Raw genomic sequence first — 16,868 nt, 5'->3', positions numbered from 1 at the left:
CCTAAAAAAGAAAATGCTCTTGGGGAGTATTAAGTGAATACTGGCTGTGAGTTTTTGGGTCAGTATATACTTGTCCTGGTAAAAAAAAAAAAAGATACTCCATTGTATTAGGGTTCTCCAGAAAAACAAAACCAACAGGATGGAGGGAGAGAGAGAGAGAGAGAGGGAGGGAGAGAGAGAGAGAGAAAGCTTTGTTTTATGGAATTGGTTCCTGCAGTTGTGGAGGCTGAGAAGAGTTGCATTTAGAGTCAAAATCGGCCAGCAGATTTGCAGGGGGTCGTTCTTTGTTCTATTAAAGCCATCACGGGGTGCCTGGGTGGCGCAGTCGGTTAAGCGTCCGACTTCAGCCAGGTCACCATCTCACGGTCCGTGAGTTCGAGCCCCGCGTCGGGCTCTGGGCTGATGGCTCAGAGCCTGGAGCCTGTTTCCGATTCTGTGTCTCCCTCTCTCTCTGCCCCTCCCCTGTTCATGCTCTGTCTCTCTCTGTCCCAAAAATAAATAAAAACGTTGAAAAAAAAAATTAAAAAAAAAAAAAAAAAGCCATCAGCTGACTGGATGAGGCCTGTCTACATTTTGGAGGATCATTTGCTTTACTTGGAGTCTACTGACTTTAATGTTAATCTCGTCTAAAAGTAACTTCACACAAACATCTATAGTAACGATTGACCAAATATCTGGCTATTGTGGCCTAGCCAAGTTGACACATAAAATTAACCCTTCATATCCCTATCCCAGCTTTCTTATGTATTCTCCTGTATGCCAGGTAATGTGCTAAAGACTAGAGACATGGTGTATTAAAAACAGCTACAGACATGATTTCTTCCCTCGTGAAATTTATAGTCCAGTGATGAAGTGTTGAATGTTCTCCATATTACTGGAGTCACGTGCTCTACTGACTGAGCCAGCCAGATACTCCTACAAATGTTATTTTAACTTGCCCTAGTGGTTAATTTGTCCTTTTCTCAACGTTTTGAATATAACCTTAACCTGTCTTTGGGTCCCTTTATAATACTGTTTAGTATCTTGCGTGCAAAACAGGAGGTGTAAGGTTCATTATAGGTTATTGCGGTGATTGAGAAAATGGCTTGATTTTTTTTATAGGATTCATTTATCACTTGGTTCTGTAGGTGGAAATTAACTATGATATGATTTTAAAATAAATGCCAACTATACCAATTATTTATAGAGGTCACAACATAATAGTTGTGAGCTCAGTTTATGGTATAAGACATCTGCATTCAAGTCCTGGTTCTATACATCATTATTCCATCTGTAAAATGGGAATTATGACTGAATCTGTATTAGTTTCTGGTTGCTGCTGTAAGAAATTACCACAAACTTCCAACTTAAAAACAATACAGATTTATTATTTTCCAGTTTGGAAGGTCAGAAGTCTGAAATGGTCTTTGAGGCTAAAGTCAAAGTGGTGAGAGGGCTGCATTCCTTCTGGAAGCTTTAGTAGAGAATCCATCTTATTCCCTTTTCCACCTTCTAGAGGCCATGTGCATCACTTGTCTGGTGGCCCCTTACTCTGTCTTCAAAGTTAGCAGTATAGCATCTTCAGATCTCTGTCTGACTTCTTCTATCCTCACATCTTCTTCTCTGACTCTGACCCATTTGCCTCCATTGTATAAGGGCCCTTGTGATTACATTGAGCCTACCTGGGTAATCTAGGATAATCTCCATATCTCAAGATCCTTAACTTAATCACATCTGCAAACTTCCCAAGTGCGGTAAACATAGTTACAGGTTTTGAAGATTAGACAGATACCCGAGGTGTGCTCTCTCCGTCTTTGGGCATTTTAACTTATTCTGGGAATAGGTTAGATCACCGGAAACCTATGTTCCTACAGGTTTTCAGGAATACCATCACTGTCTTTTGAAGTCTTTATTCAAGATTTTATGGATTATTTATGGAAGAAAAAGCCAAATTTAGGAGACACTTATAATTTTTTTTCTTCATTTTTTTCTTAAAGTTATTTACTTACTTTTGAAAGAGAGATTGAGAGCATAAGTCGGGGAGGGACACACAGAGAGGGGGAGACAGAATCTGAAGCAGGCTTCAGGGTCTGAGCTGTCGGAGCAGAGCCCCATGCGGGGCTCAAATTCACAAACCATGAGATCGTGACTGGAGCTGAAGTCGGACACTTAACAGACTGAGCCACCCCAGTGCCCCAATTTCTTTAACATTGTTTTTGAAAATCGTGCCAGTTTTCAACTCTGATCAGAGCTTTAGAATGATCATTTTTAGATTTTAGGAAAATGTTCATCTCACCTAAAGAACTGATGTTATAGTTATACAACATAAAGTTTTTTCTTTTTGCCTTGGGTCCTACAAAAGCTCAGAAATGGATTTTATTGCTGAATGTCAGAAATTTTATGTGTGTTTACATGTTTGTGTTACCACAAGTAAATATGTAGCAAATATTAATTCCTTGCCACAAACTCAGGTGTTCAAAAAATGTTAACTTTTTTCTTTTTAAAAGTAATTGAACTTAATTTCTAATTTGACCACCCAATTGGTTATAGAAACCAAATTTCAGTAATTCAAGTTCTATTTGTCTTCTTTCCTCTGAGGTTATATGCAATTTGGAGGAATTAATGCTGTATCAGTAGTAGTGTCCTGGGGTGACATGATTATCATCCATCCAAGCTGCCATCTGCTGGGATGTTTTCATTTGCGTCTGGTCTTTGGCAGTAGGTTTGTGCAGGCTTCTGCTGTGACCTCCTTACTCTAGTCAGGTCGTTGGTTCTCTGTCATGTCTGTGCTACCCTGAGGCACAGGGGATACAATAATATTCTCCATGTCATTCTTGGGTGTAGGGGGAGAACTTTATGGGACTGAGTGCAGACCCTACTGCTTAAACACACCATGCAGACATTCGGATTGTTTCATTGCAGCACCTTGGTGCAGAAAGAACTCTGTGTTTGCTTCTCCAGACCACCAGGGTTTAGGCAAAGGTCTCTTCTGCTGTCACACCTCCTATCTGGGAGCTTCTTTGTGCTCCCTGACCAGAGAGACAGGATGTAGGACCCTTTCTAGGGATTCCATCAATGTCTATGCTCTTTTAGCTTCCTTCTGGCTTTTCTCTTCCCTGAACTCATCCTATTGAGACTTTATCTAGGATGCAAAAAAATCTGATGCATATAGTCTTCCAAATTTAATTTTAAACTCTAATTTTGGCTTTTGAAACTCAGTACTCAAAATTGTGTCTGTGTTCTATTGGAGCAGGCGGCTGTGACCCAATGACTACAACTGACTCAGTAGGAGGAGGCACCTCAGTTAATGTCTCCAAGCTCTCCCATCACAGCTATCAGTGCACAGGAAAGTGTAGTAGTTCTCTCTTAAGTTCCCTTTTTAACACAGTGTTTAATGCAGTGAATGTATAGCTCTGTCACCAGATTATAATTCTTTTTTTAATTTGAGAGAGAGACTGTGCACACGTGCACAGGAGAAGGACAAAGAATTTCAAGCAGGTGCCACACTCAGCACCGAGCCTGACAAGGGGCTCGGTCCCACGACCCTGAGATCATGACCTGAATCAAAACCAAGAATCAGATGCTCAACCAATTGAGCCATCCAGGCGCCCCTAAAGTTTTGCTATGGCAAGCCCTATGCCTTATTTATAACTACATTCCTCAAAGTGTTAATCGGAAGATGCTCAGTAACTGTTGATACATATATATTTTTCAAAATTTTTTAATGTTTGTTTATTTTTGAGAGAGACAGAGTGCCAGCAGGGGAGGGGCAGAGAGAGAGGGAGACACAGAATCCAAAGCAGGCTCCAGGCTCTGAGCTGTCCGCACAGAGCCTGACGCAGGGCTCAAACCCACAAACTGTAAGATTATGACCTGAGCTGAAGACGGATGTGTAACTGACTGAGCCACCCAGGTGCCCCTGATATTTTGTAAACTTCCCACGATCAGGCAAAGAGAGGTAGTTTATTAAGCATGAATCTGACTGCACCAGCTTTCCTAGGCAGCTAACACTGGCCCGAAAAAAAATAATTTGTGGTTGTCAAATACTAAATTAAATGATCTAGATACTACTCTGGTTTATTAAAGGACTTTATTCACTTTCAAAAAGAAAGAACAAATGAACAAATAAGATTACTGAAGACTTTTCTTTATTCCCTTCTATTTTTTAGGTCTTCCCAAAAGTTATCTCCAGGGAAAATGCCAATAAATGATCATGACTCTGGTGTTGAAGATGAAGATTTTTCTCCAAGACCAATTCCTAGTCCTCATCCTGTGAGTCAGAAGGTATCACTGATCTTATAAAGAACCCACCTATTGTTTAGAAACCGAAAATCTCTTCATGTTAAAGCATTCAATAATATTACCTGAAGCTTATTTAATTTTTATTCTAAGATGTATCTAGCTATATATCAATGTGGCTATATCTATATATGTAGATACAGATATTTCTCACAAGTATATGTAATTATTGTATGCGATATATATACATATGTGTGTACATATTGTAATAAGTACTTTTTATTACTACTTCCAGAGAATACTGAGGCACAGATTGGTTAAGTACCTGCCCAGTATTAAACAACTAGTAAGTAGTAAAATTGGAATTCAGTAAAGCTAGTAGTTCAGGAGGTTTGGTTCCAGAACCTGGTGCTTTTAAAAAACCCGTGTAGACTCAACATTCTGTACAGTGTTGACACTGTACACACTGTACACTGTACACAGTTGACAGTGATTCTTATTAACCAAATCTGAGAAAACATGATACTTGATTTTGGAGATTGCTAATCTGTCATAATTTTTTGATTGTAGAATTGTTGTGCCTTAATTGGACTAATTACTTACTAGAAGAAAGTAGGTGAGGGACAGAAAGAAAGGGAGAGAGAGAATCCCAAGCAGGCCCTGCACTATCAGTGCAGAGCCCGACGTAGGGCTGGATCCCATGAACTCTGTGATCTTGACCTGAGGCGAAAAAAAGTCGGGAGCGCCGGGATGGGCTCAATCAGTTAAGACACTGACTTTGGCTCAGGTTATGATCTCATGGTTCGTTAGTTCAAGCCCCATGTGGGACTCTGTGTGGACAGCTCAGAACCTGGAGCCTGCTTTGTATTCTGTGTCTCCCTCTCTCCCTGCCCTCCCCTGCTCATGCGTGCGCTCTCTCTCTCTCTCTCTCTCTCTCTCTCTCTCTCCCTCTCTCCCTCTCTCTCTTTATAAAAAATAAATAAACATTAGGGGTGCCTGGGTGGCTCAGTCAGTTAAACATCCGACTTTGGCTCGGATCATGATCTCATGGTTTGTGGGCTCGAGCCCCGCATCAGGCTCTGTACTGACAGGTTGGAGCCTGGAGCCTGCTTCACATTCTGTGTCTCCCTCTCTCTCTGACCCTCTCCACCTTGTGCACTCTGTCTCTTTCTCTCAAGAACAAATAAATGAACATGATTTTAAGAATAATAAATAGGGGCGCCTGGGTGGCTCAGTCGGTTAAGCGGCCGACTTTGGCTCAGGTCATGATCTCGCAGTCTGTGAGTTCGAGCCCCACGTCGGGCTCTGTGCTGACAGCTCAGAGCCTGGAACCTGTTTCAGATTCTGTCTCCCTCTCTCTGGCCCTTCCCCGTTCATGCTCTGTCTCTGTCTCAAAAATAAACATTAAAAAAAATCATTAAAAAAAAAATAATAATAAATAACTAAACATTCAAACATTTAAAAAAAAGAGAGTTGGACACTTAACCAACAGCCATCCAGGTGCCCCAGGAATGGGAAAGATTTTTAAAAATTACTATCAAATTATAACCAAATTTACCACAGCGAGTATTGTTTACTTTTTTCTGCTCTTCCAATTACTAGTTGGTATTGATAAAAAGAAGAACAGTGAATAATTTTACTTAGTAGAAAAATATTCTGAAATATTTATTGAAAGATCTTTTATTACCTAAGATACAGAAACATTATTTGCTACTAGATCTATTAAAGCATTCTGCCAGCGATAATTTTTTTTATGGGGAGAGGGTAAAAAAAAGTCTATTATAAAACAGTTTCCCATATTGTGTTATGTGATTTAAGCAACAATAATCAGTGTTCCAATAAAAGGAATTCCATTGTTAAGTAAGTCTGTTAGGGCAGGGACCTTGTTTATTTTCCTCACAGTTACATTCCTAGTGCTGGCACGTAGAAGATGCCCAGAAAATATGTGTCAACTGTCTAAATAAAGAATAAACACTTTTTAATAAGTAACTGGATATAATTTGGAAAATATTAGTGTGAAGAAAGTGAGGCATCCTAAAAAATACTTTCCCTCTTTCATTTCTTTCCCATTTATAGGTTTCTCAGATCCAACCATCAGTTCCTGAACTTTCGCTTGTGTTGGATGGCAATTTCTTAGAATCAAATCCTCTCCCTAAGCCATTGGAAATGGTGAATAATGAAAACCCTTCTTTGTTGATTAACCACTCTGAACACTTGGATCCATTGCCACCCCAGCTTTACGATGACGAACACAGCCTAGAAGCTAAAGCTGGAGAGCCTTCCTTGAGAGGGTTACCAAATCAGTTAACCCAGAGCACTGTTCCTTTAAGACATGGCAAAGTAAGACAATCATCTACCTGTAAAAAAGGGAACCCCCATAACAGAAGCAGTGGTAAACCATCTTCTCTTAATGGGCCATCTCCTGATACAAATTTACACAAAGAAGAATATCTTATAGGATCCTCCACATGTAATTCCAAGCAGTCTTCTCTTGCCTCACAGTCCCACCCACACAATTTTGTTTTTTCATCCTGTAATTCAGGAAGAGCAATGGAACTTCAGATACCTACTCCACCACCACCATCTTACTATTCTACAAATGTCTGCAGTTGTTGTCAGCATCATGGCCATATTCAGTATAGTCCAGTAAATTCTTGGCAAGGAATGAATACAGTAGGGTCCATTCAAGACCTCCAGTCTGAAGCCCTTCACAAACATTCGTTATTTCACCCAGGTGGATGTCCAGTTCTGTACTCTAATGCATTCTGTGCTTCAAGTAGTCCTATAGCCTCGAGACCCCAGGGAAGCACGGGTGGTTGCCCTCCCCACAGCACTGTAGAACCATCGCCTGTGGCAAGACTGCCTTCACACGTGGACGCATGTAACTCACGGCCCTGTGCAGTGTGCACACACACACCCAAGACCGGGCCAGATAATGGAATGATGGGACTGTCTCCGGATGCATATAGGTTCCTCACAGAACAGGACAGACAGCTGAGACTGCTTCAGGCACAGGTTTGCAAGCTTTCTTACTTCTTCTAAGTTCTTGGTATTAATATGATTACTTAAAAATAACTGGCAATTCTTCAGTAATTACATTTTATGGAGTAAAACTGTAGAATATCAGGGGTGTCCAGGTGGCTCCATTGGTTGAGTGTCTGACTCTTGATTTCTGCTCAGGTCAGTCTCCTGATTCGTAACTAACTTAGAGCCCCCCATTGGGGTCTGTGCTGATGGCTCAGAGCCTGCTTGAAATTCTTTTTCTTCTCTCTGCCCCTCCCCTGCTTGCTCTCTCTGTCTTTCAAAATAAATAAACATTAAAAAAAAATTGTAGAATATCAGAACTAGAAGGAAACTTGTAAAGTGGATTCTAGTTCTTGTTGTTTTACAGATAAATGCAAAAGGGATTAGAGAGAGTATACTTTAGCCAATGACATATTGCTAGTTAGGAGTAGAACCAGGAGTAGAAAGCAGGCCTTTCTTCTCTGCCTGGTGTGTATCCTAACCTGCAATATAACTGCATTTTTCTTTTCATTTGTTGCCTCTAACAGAAAGTCTATGTAATTTACTAGACCTTGGTATACCACTAGATATAAAGCCTGCATAATGGATTCTGATGCGTCTCTAACTTGTCAACCCTGTAGTATGTTTAATAAGTTTCAGCCAGTGTACCTTTCAAGAGTAGTTCCGGAACATCTTCTGTGTATCTATACCAGATGGATTTCATTCATTATATTATGAAATGCTTCCTTTCTTCAGGCATTTATGGCAGTTTTTAGTCTTTTAATTATATTCTACACCATTCAGTCTTGTGCCGTTTTTTTTTTTTCCTTTCCTTACTGGCACCTTTCTTCCACATACGTACCCCAAATCCCCTACCATCTTCCTTCCCGTTCCCATGAGTATGAATGAAGACAACCTGAAATATATTCTTCTATACTTCTTCCATCATCCTATAACTGTGCAAATATATGTATAATCGGCATTATATGCATGTATGATTTTTTAACATCTTTGTTTTGTAAAGTTGTTTTGCATTTTGCAAAAATAAAAAAAGGTAATGATATATAAAAAATTCTGCTTAAGGATACCTGGCTAACTCAGTCAGAAGAGCATGGGACTCTTGATTTCAGGGTCATGAGTTCATGCCCCACATTGGGTGTAGAGATTACTTAGATAAGTAAACTTAAAAATAAATATATAAATAGGGGTGTCTGGGTGGCTGAGCTGGTTAAAAGACTCTTGATTTTGGCTCAGTTCATGATCTTTCATTTCTGAGGCCAAGCCCTGTGTTGGGCTCCATTCTGGCAGTGTGGAGCCTGCTTGGGGTTCGTTCTCTCTCTCTCTCTCTCTCTCTCTCTCTCTCTCTCTCTCTCTCTCTGTCCTTTCCCCCCCTTGCATGCTTGTGCATGTGCTCTCTCTCTAAGTAAACTTTTTAAAATAAATAAAATATAAATAAATAAAAATGCTGCTTAAAAATGGTATAGATGAGACACTTGAGAAAAATGTAGTTTTGCTGTTTTTTAAACCTAGGTAAATTCTCTGAAATTGTAGAATATAAGCTTGATTTTTATAAACCCTTACAGATATTTGGCAGAAATTTTAATGTAGCTAAATGTTTCAGCTTGAGATTCTCCCTTTCTCTCTTTCTCTCTCTCTTTTCACCCCTTTCCCCTGCTCGCACGCTCTCTCTTAAATAAAAAATGAGTATCAGTCATAAGTAGAAATTGTTTTAATTTGCACTATATTATTACGATCAAGATTGATCATTTTATTATTTATTGGCTATTTTTTCTTTGTATAAAGTCTGTCATTTACCCATTTTAGGTTTTTTTCTAATTAAATTTTTAAGAGCTCATTGTATATTGAGGAAATTGATTTTTTTATCATATGTATGTGGTAAGCATTTCTTACAGTTTGTGTTAAATGTTTTGTGTTTTAACCATTTGTTTGTACAGAATATTCCAGTTTAGATATAATTAGATTTATCATTTTCTTTTTGGGTGTTAATTATGTTTAGAAAGCCCTTTTCTCTTCCAGATTGTAAAAACTATATTCTTCATCTTCTCTCCCCCTTCAGAATTATATTTTTTGCTTTATTTTGATATGTGAGATAAGAGGTTTTTCCCTTTTTAATAATCAGATAACTGGCCTCATATATTTATTGAATAATGGATCTTTTGTTAATGATTGGAGATATATTGTTTTATAATAGAAGTACCATGTATTTGTATCTATTTCTGTACCATATTCTCCATTGATTTGCCTGTCTATTCCAGCACCAGTACTATTTAGTTAATCACTATAGCTTTATTATCAAGTGTTTCTTGTGTGATTTCTCTAAACCTCACTCTTCTCATCTGTGAATTGGGAGCAGTGATTGCTATTACATGTAGATTTGATGGTTAAATGAGTTTATGTGTGTGTATGTGTGTATGTACGTGTATCAAGTGGTTAGTGTAGGACCTGACTGTAGTCAGCAATCAAAAAGTTACAACTATTTTATTTGTCTCTTAATCCTTACGACTACTTTAGCTTTAGGTGATATTGAAGCTCATAGTGGTTAAATAGCTTATCCAAAAGGTAGCAGAGTAGGATTTAAACTTACATCATGACACCAAAGTCCATGCTACAAACCACTATAAGTACATAGGCTATTTTGTATTATTAATGCAGGCTGTATTTCTACCTATCTTGATAATTTGTGGATAACTTATATTTTCTTATATTAGTAAAGTTAATGTGCTGAAATAAGTGAGACTAATTAAACACATTAGTGTAATTTACAGGGAAGTAGAAAATCACAGTGTTTAAAAAGTGAGGCTCTTCCACTCCTAAGTATATACCCAAGAGAAATGAAAAAATATGAGCACATAAAATCTTATATACAAATGTTCATAGTAACATTATAATAGCTAAAAGTGAAAGCAACTCAATGCCCATCAACTGATGAATGGATAAACACACTGTGACATATCCACACACAGAATATTATTCAGCCACAAAGTATTGGTAGATACAACAACATGGATGAACTTTGAAAATGTTATACTAAGTAAAAGAAGCAAAATACAAGGCCACATATTATGTGGTTTCATTTATATCAAATGTTTAGAATAGGCAAATATGTGGAGACAGAAAGTAAATTAGTGGTTGCCAGAGGCTAGGGATGGGCAATAGAGAGTGACTGCTAATGGTTACAGAGTTTTTTCAGGGGATTGATGAAAATGTTCTAGAATTAGATGGTGGTGATGGTTGCAAACTTGTGGTGGCTTTACTAAAAAATACTGAATTGTATACTTTAAAGGGATGAGTTTTAAATGGTATGTGAATTCTATTTCAGTTTTAAAAGGAGTAAAGAAAACTTGGTGTTTGAACCTTAGCATTGCTACTTATTAGTTACATGTTCTGGGCAAGTGACTTTATTTTTAATTTCTCAAGTTTTCTTATCTGTAAAGTGTGTTTAATAGTAGCACGTTCTTGAGATGCATGGGTGGCTCAGTTAAGCATCCGACTCTTGGTTTCGGCCCAGGTTGTGATCTCACAGTTTTGTGGGTTTGAGCCCTGTGTCAGGCTTGTCTCTCTGCCTCTCCCCCACTTGTGCTGTCTTTGTCTCTCTCAAAATAAGTAAACTTAAAATAGTAGTACGTTCTTGGGGCACCTGGGTGGCTCAGTCAGTTAAGTGTCCAACTCTTGGTTTCAGCTCAAGTCATGATCTCATGGTTCGAGAATTCGAGCCCTGTGTTGGGTTCTGTGCTGACAGTGTGGAGCCTCTTTGGGATTCTCTTTTTCCTTTTCTTTCTGCCCTTCCCCTGCTCATGTGAGCACTCTCTCTCTCTCTCAAAATAAATAAACTTAAAAAAAAAATGTCATTTAAAAAATAGTACATTCTTCATGGGATGGTTGTATTAATCGTACATAAACACTCTTCATACAGTATCTTGTAAACAGGGAACAGTAAGTATTCACTACTGTTATTAATAATTTCAGTTGTGAGGTGCCTGAGTGGCTCAGTCTGTTGAGCCTCCAACTTTGGCTCAGGTCGTGGTCTCGCAGTTCGTGGGTTCGAGCCCCGCGTTGGGCTTGCTGTTGGCAGTGCACAGCCTGCTTTGGAGCCTCTGTTCCCTCTCTTTCTGCCTCTTCCCCCTTGTACTCTCTCAAAAATAAATAAACATTAAAAAAAAACTAATAATTCCAGTTTAGCACAGCCAAACATGGGCTATTCTGGTTAACCTTTATAAGAAGAAAACCTTGTGTAAAAATGTTGAATATTTGGTTAAGTGTAGCTCTTATCTTACTTTTGATTTGTAGGTGGAATGGGAATGAAATTTTTATTATTTATTTATTTAAATGTTTATTTTTGAGATAGTGAAAGAGTGGGGGAGGGGCAGAGAGAGAGGGAGACCCAGAATCCGAAGCAGGCTCCAGGCTCCAAGCTGTCAGCACAGAGCCTGATGCAGGACTTGAACTCATGAACCATGAGATCACGACCTGAGCCGAAGCTGGACCCTCAATTGACTAAGCGAACCAGGCACTCTTGAAATATTTATTTGAAGTGCTAACATTTAGGCTTTTTTACACAAGTTTAAAGTTATGAATGTCAATCTAAATACCTTCATGTTTTTACTTTTTTTGGTTTATTAATTTTTTTTTTTTTTAAGTAATTTCTGCACCCAGCGTGGGGCTTGAACTCACAACCCCGAGATCAAGAGACACATGCTCTTCCGACTGAGCCAGCCAGGTGCCCCTGTGTTTCACTTTTAAATTTATGCTTAGCCATGGGACACCTGGCTGGCTCAGTCAGTAGAGCATGCAACTCTTGATCTTGGGGTTATAAGTTTAAGCCCCACATTGGGCCTGGAGTTTACTTTAAAAGAAATAATAAAAGTGTGCCTGAGTGGCTCAGTTGGTTGAGTGTCTAACCCTTGATTTTGGGTCAAGGCATGATCCTCACGGTCATGAGATCGAGCCCCATGTTGGGCTCCTTGCTAGGAGTGGGGCCTGCTTAAGAGTCTCTCCTGTTCCTTCTGCCCCTGCCCTGCTTGCTCACACTCACTCTCAAAAACTAAAATAAATAAATAAATAAATAAATAAATAAATAAATAAATAGTAAAATAAAATAAAATTTACATTTAGCCCACTTACTTAAGTGGGTCTTAATAATGAAGGATAGTGATTTCTGCATTGAATAAATTTTATGGTATGATCTAACTGAAATGTGAAAAAAATCTAGTTAAAAGCCACCTATTTGTAATTGGGACACTTTGTAATTCATTTTTAAACTCCACTGCAATTTGGTGATTCCTTCCATGGCCAGTTTAAAATATGTTGTTAATTGATACAGATTCAGCGTTTATTGGAGGCACAGTCTCTGCAGCCCTGTTCCCCTAAGACAACCTCTGTTGAAAACACGGCACAAGCAGCAAGACAGATGGAGCTGGTTTCCATGGAAGCACAGTCTTCTCCTGGCTTGCACATGAGAAAAAGTGTGAGCATTGCTGTGAGCACAGGTAATTGTTTTTTTTATTTGGAAGGAATTTTTAAAAATGCTTTTCATATCTACTTTTAAAATTTTGATGTTGAAATTGGTGCATGGTACAAATAGAACCAAAACCAGGGTGATGAGAGTATCACTTGTTTAAGTCTTTGTGTAATTTTACTCTTCATGAAAGAGAACTGTATTTGAAAACAAATGTGAAACCACATGACATCATACATAGTATTTGATACATTCCTAGGCTGGACCCAATTCTTGTAAGAAAAATCATCTGTGGTTTGAGGGATCAGGGAAAGTTTTTTTCATCTATGCGGTGTTACTGACTCTGGGCCTTGAAGGGTATGTAGGATTTTAGTAGGTGGAATTGAGAGATGGCAGAATAGGGTGGGTAGAGAAAATAGTATGGGCACAGTGAGAAAACACAGGCTCTGAATTGTCTAGTACTGTAATATTTTATGGAGAGCCTTTATTACATCTTTTAAAAAGGAAAGTCTCCTTTATTTGGTATGCATCATTGAAGGTCTTTTTAAAAAATCAATTAATAATGTAAATGATGTATATTTGTTTGCTTGCATGTTTGCTCATCACCAGACCCTTTGAGATCTTTAAGAATGCCTTCAAGAATGTCCCCAAGATCTAGCAAGATGCCTATTAGTACATAGAGTGATGGTGACAATAATGAAGAGAAAGAGTTGTGCAGGGTGTTAATAAGATTTGGTAACTAATTGCATGTGGCAGTTGGAGGAGGTGTAGGATTCAAAAGTACTCCTGCTAATTGCAGTGTAATACCCTGGTTTGGATCCTGGAACAGAAAAAGGACATTAGTGGAAAAACTGGTGAAATTCAAATAAAATCTGGAGATTTTTGTCATGCATCAACGTTGGTTTCTTGATTTTGAAAAGTGTGCCATAAGATGGCACAGGGGAAACTGGGTGAGGAGAGTGTACAGGAACTCTGTATTATCATCTCTATCAATCTAGACCTATTCTAATATTGAAAGTTTATTAAAGATGAAAATAAAAGTTATCCTAGGATTTTCAGCCTAGATGACCTAGGGAAGCAGGGAAGAGAGGATGAGTTCAGTGTAAATATCTGTTGCATTTGAGCTGCTTTTGGAAATGAAGATGGTGATACTCAAACATCAGAAGAGTGGAGGTGGGCTGATGACCTAAGACTTGGAAAAGTAGCAGATGGAGATTTGAGCTGGAAAGTAAAGATTTGAGAGGGAGAAAAAAAGAAAGAAGGCAGATTTCTGTATTCTATTTCTGAACCCATTTGTTAACTATCCACGTGGAAGGGAGCACGGAGGGAGGGGAGCAAGAACCTCATGTACAGTAAGTCAATTATTACTGAATATTAGTCAAGATTCTTTGGCTGCAAGTAATATAAACCACTTTGAAATAATTTAAACAAGGAAGGGGAATTTACTGGAAGGATATGAGGATCTTTCATGAAAACCAAGGCCAAGAATGGGGCTGGACTTCAGGAAAAAACTAGAACTGGAAACTGGAATACCATTAGGACTGTTCAACTATTGTGCATGGCTGATTTACTCATTCTTTCTTCACTGCTTTGCATCTTAAAATACAGCTCACCCAAAGCTCCAAAGGGTATGTGTTACACAAACCAGGTTACTGTCTTCAGTCTTGTTTCAAATTGCAGAGAACCTGAATGGCCTAGTTTGGATTAGGGTTTAATTCCTGGTTCAGCGGTAAGGGGGGGTGAGAAGCACATAATAGGAACATGTCTTTTGGAGTCCTACCTTTGTTAATTGCAGGGGTGGTAGTCCCCAGAGAAAGTGTGTGTGTGTGTAATGTAGAGGGGTGGTGGACAAGGAGCTGTGGGTATCGTGAGCCAACCAAACGTACATAGATAGCAAACATCTATGTTTGCTCCTATAAAACTCTCTATTTACTATATTACAGTTGCTTCTCATCCGTAAGCTTTGGGGATCTGAAACACTACCTTATTCACTATTGTATCTCATTAGTTAACATGATGCCTGAATCATGTGTGCTGAATAAAAGATCATTGAATGAATTCATTTACATGTTTAAACTTACATTCTGAAATTATTTTGAAACTGCATAGATTCATATTCAGTAATTCAGCTTGGATGATCTAGGGTGGTTATTACTTATATGCAGAAAAATGGGTTATTAATAATCATTAGAATAAGTGACTTTTAGAAACATGTTTCTTCTACAATGATACTTAGTTTCCTGAAGGTATATATTGATAAATATTCCAGAAGAGTAGCAGCACTCATGTAACTTTTTTATAATTGTCCTTTCTTAAGGCAGGTTTTAATGTTTCATGAATACAAAATTAAATCATTCATTTATTAATTTATTTTTTTTTAATCACCCAGGTTGACCCTCAAAGTAGAAACCATTTTGACTTGGATGTACGTGTTGATTTTAACTATTTCTTTAAGTCATTATGCATAGCAGTATTCCCAAGTTGTGGAATGCATACCACTCAGATTCAAAAGATAATTTGGGATGGTTTAAAGATGAATGTTTTATATTTTGTAGATACATTTATTCTTATGAGTATTGGAAAAATACAGCATATGAAATCTGTGGTTTCACAGAAATGGTGAAGCTAGGTAAAAATAAAGTGAGTTGGTTTAAAGAAAAACAGTAAGCCAATAAGAGTAAATGTAAATAGTTCTGCAAATAATTGTGCAAATGCTCCATAAAGTTTGGGAAACATTTGATTCTTAATACTTGCCTGATATGCCCCTGAGTAATCTCATAAATACCGTGTTTAAGTATAAAAATCACAGAGCCTAGGAATTTGTATTTATATTATTTTCCCTTGTTTTTCATAACAGCAGTTTTCAGTACACATACATACACCCCAAATCATATTCAGAACCTTAATATGTAAAACACATCATTTGAGAGCCACACATCTTGAAGAGAGGGCCCGGAATGTCCCCTTTACCTTTGTGCACCAGTTTTCTGTCTTTTCACCTAATCTCTTTATGGCATTTCTGAAAAAAGTATAATCTGAAGACATTTCTAGGTAATAGTGTCAAAATAATAGTTAGTCTTAGAGGTTTGTCAGAGGTTTATTTTTATAGTAAAATATTTGTTTCAGTATCTGGCTCATCGTTTACCCTCTAGGTGCCAGCTTGTTTTGGAATGCAGCAGGCGATGGTCAAGAGCCTGAATCTCAGCTGAGGCAAGATGATACAAAGATTTCCAGTGAGGACATGAATTTTTCTGTTGATATTAATAATGGAGTCACAAGTCCTCCAGGTAGTTCATCTTCATTAAAAGCAGTTGATATTCCCAGCTTTGAAGAGAGCAACATTGCTGCGGAAGAAGAATTTAATCAGCCACATTCTGTATCCAAGTAAGGTGTCTTCGATTCAGTATTCATCCTCCTGTTTTTCTTTTTAAATTCTAATATTCTTTTGGTGTTCTAACTCAGAAACTTCGTTTTGTAAATGGTATTTTCAGCTGTAGTGACTCTGCTTAGATGGTTCTTATGTAATCGACAATTCTGACTCTTCTAGAACCATTCCCAGATGTCAATCTTTGGTTGTGTTACAGTCTAGCTGAATCAGAATATTTGAAGAAAATTTCAGGAATACATATGCCTAGGCCTCACTGTAGATTCTGATAGCTAGATCCCAGATGGAGATGGGCCCTGAATTTTGTGAATTTTTAAAGATTCTGCATATTGCAAAAATTTATATGTCTATGAATTTATTTTTGTAAGATACAGACTGGGTGTTTATATATGAAATGTTATCTGAGATTTACTTCAAAATAATCTGGTGGGAGATGAAATGGCTAAGGGGATAGTTGGAATAAGATTGGTTGCAAGTAGGTAATTTTTAAAACTGTGTATAATAGTTTGTTCTCTTGTGTTTGAAATTTTTCATTATGAATTTTTTTTTTTTTTTTTATTAAACAAGGATTTCAAAGTAACTTAAGATCCTCAGGAAATTAAGAAACAAATTCAAATATCTTTGAGCTTCTGATATGTGCTGCCATAGAACGAAGCCCTAGAGATGAGCAGTAGGTCAGGAAAAGCTGCTAACTTAATGGAATTTTCATGACTTAAAAGAGACAAACAATAACCATATAAGTAACACATAATTTAATGTCATATAATGATTACTGCTCTTCAGAGA

General features: G+C 37.9%; 1 protein-coding gene across 14 annotated transcripts in view; it reads left to right on the top strand.

Annotated features, from left to right (window-relative positions):
• The window catches only part of STIL (STIL centriolar assembly protein), a 65,698-nt gene that overhangs the window by 23,627 nt on the left and 25,203 nt on the right, over positions 1 to 16,868 (top strand). For 12 of the 14 annotated variants that reach the window (XM_040470156.1, XM_040470155.1, XM_040470151.1 and 9 more), the window contains 4 exons: positions 4,149 to 4,263; positions 6,295 to 7,233; positions 12,563 to 12,728; positions 15,850 to 16,081. In XM_040470156.1, the coding sequence (XP_040326090.1) occupies positions 4,149 to 4,263; positions 6,295 to 7,233; positions 12,563 to 12,728; positions 15,850 to 16,081 (1,452 nt within the window). The remainder of the gene's footprint in view (positions 1 to 4,148; positions 4,264 to 6,294; positions 7,234 to 12,562; positions 12,729 to 15,849; positions 16,082 to 16,868) is intronic. The other 2 variants (XM_040470153.1, XM_040470161.1) reach the window with 2 other exon arrangements.

Source organism: Herpailurus yagouaroundi, unplaced genomic scaffold (genome assembly GCF_014898765.1).
Source record: "Herpailurus yagouaroundi ecotype Mexico unplaced genomic scaffold, PumYag 77, whole genome shotgun sequence".
Taxonomy (NCBI): Eukaryota; Metazoa; Chordata; class Mammalia; order Carnivora; family Felidae; genus Herpailurus; species Herpailurus yagouaroundi.
Note: the sequence above shows the minus strand (reverse complement) of the source record. Positions and strands in the feature narration are given on the sequence as shown.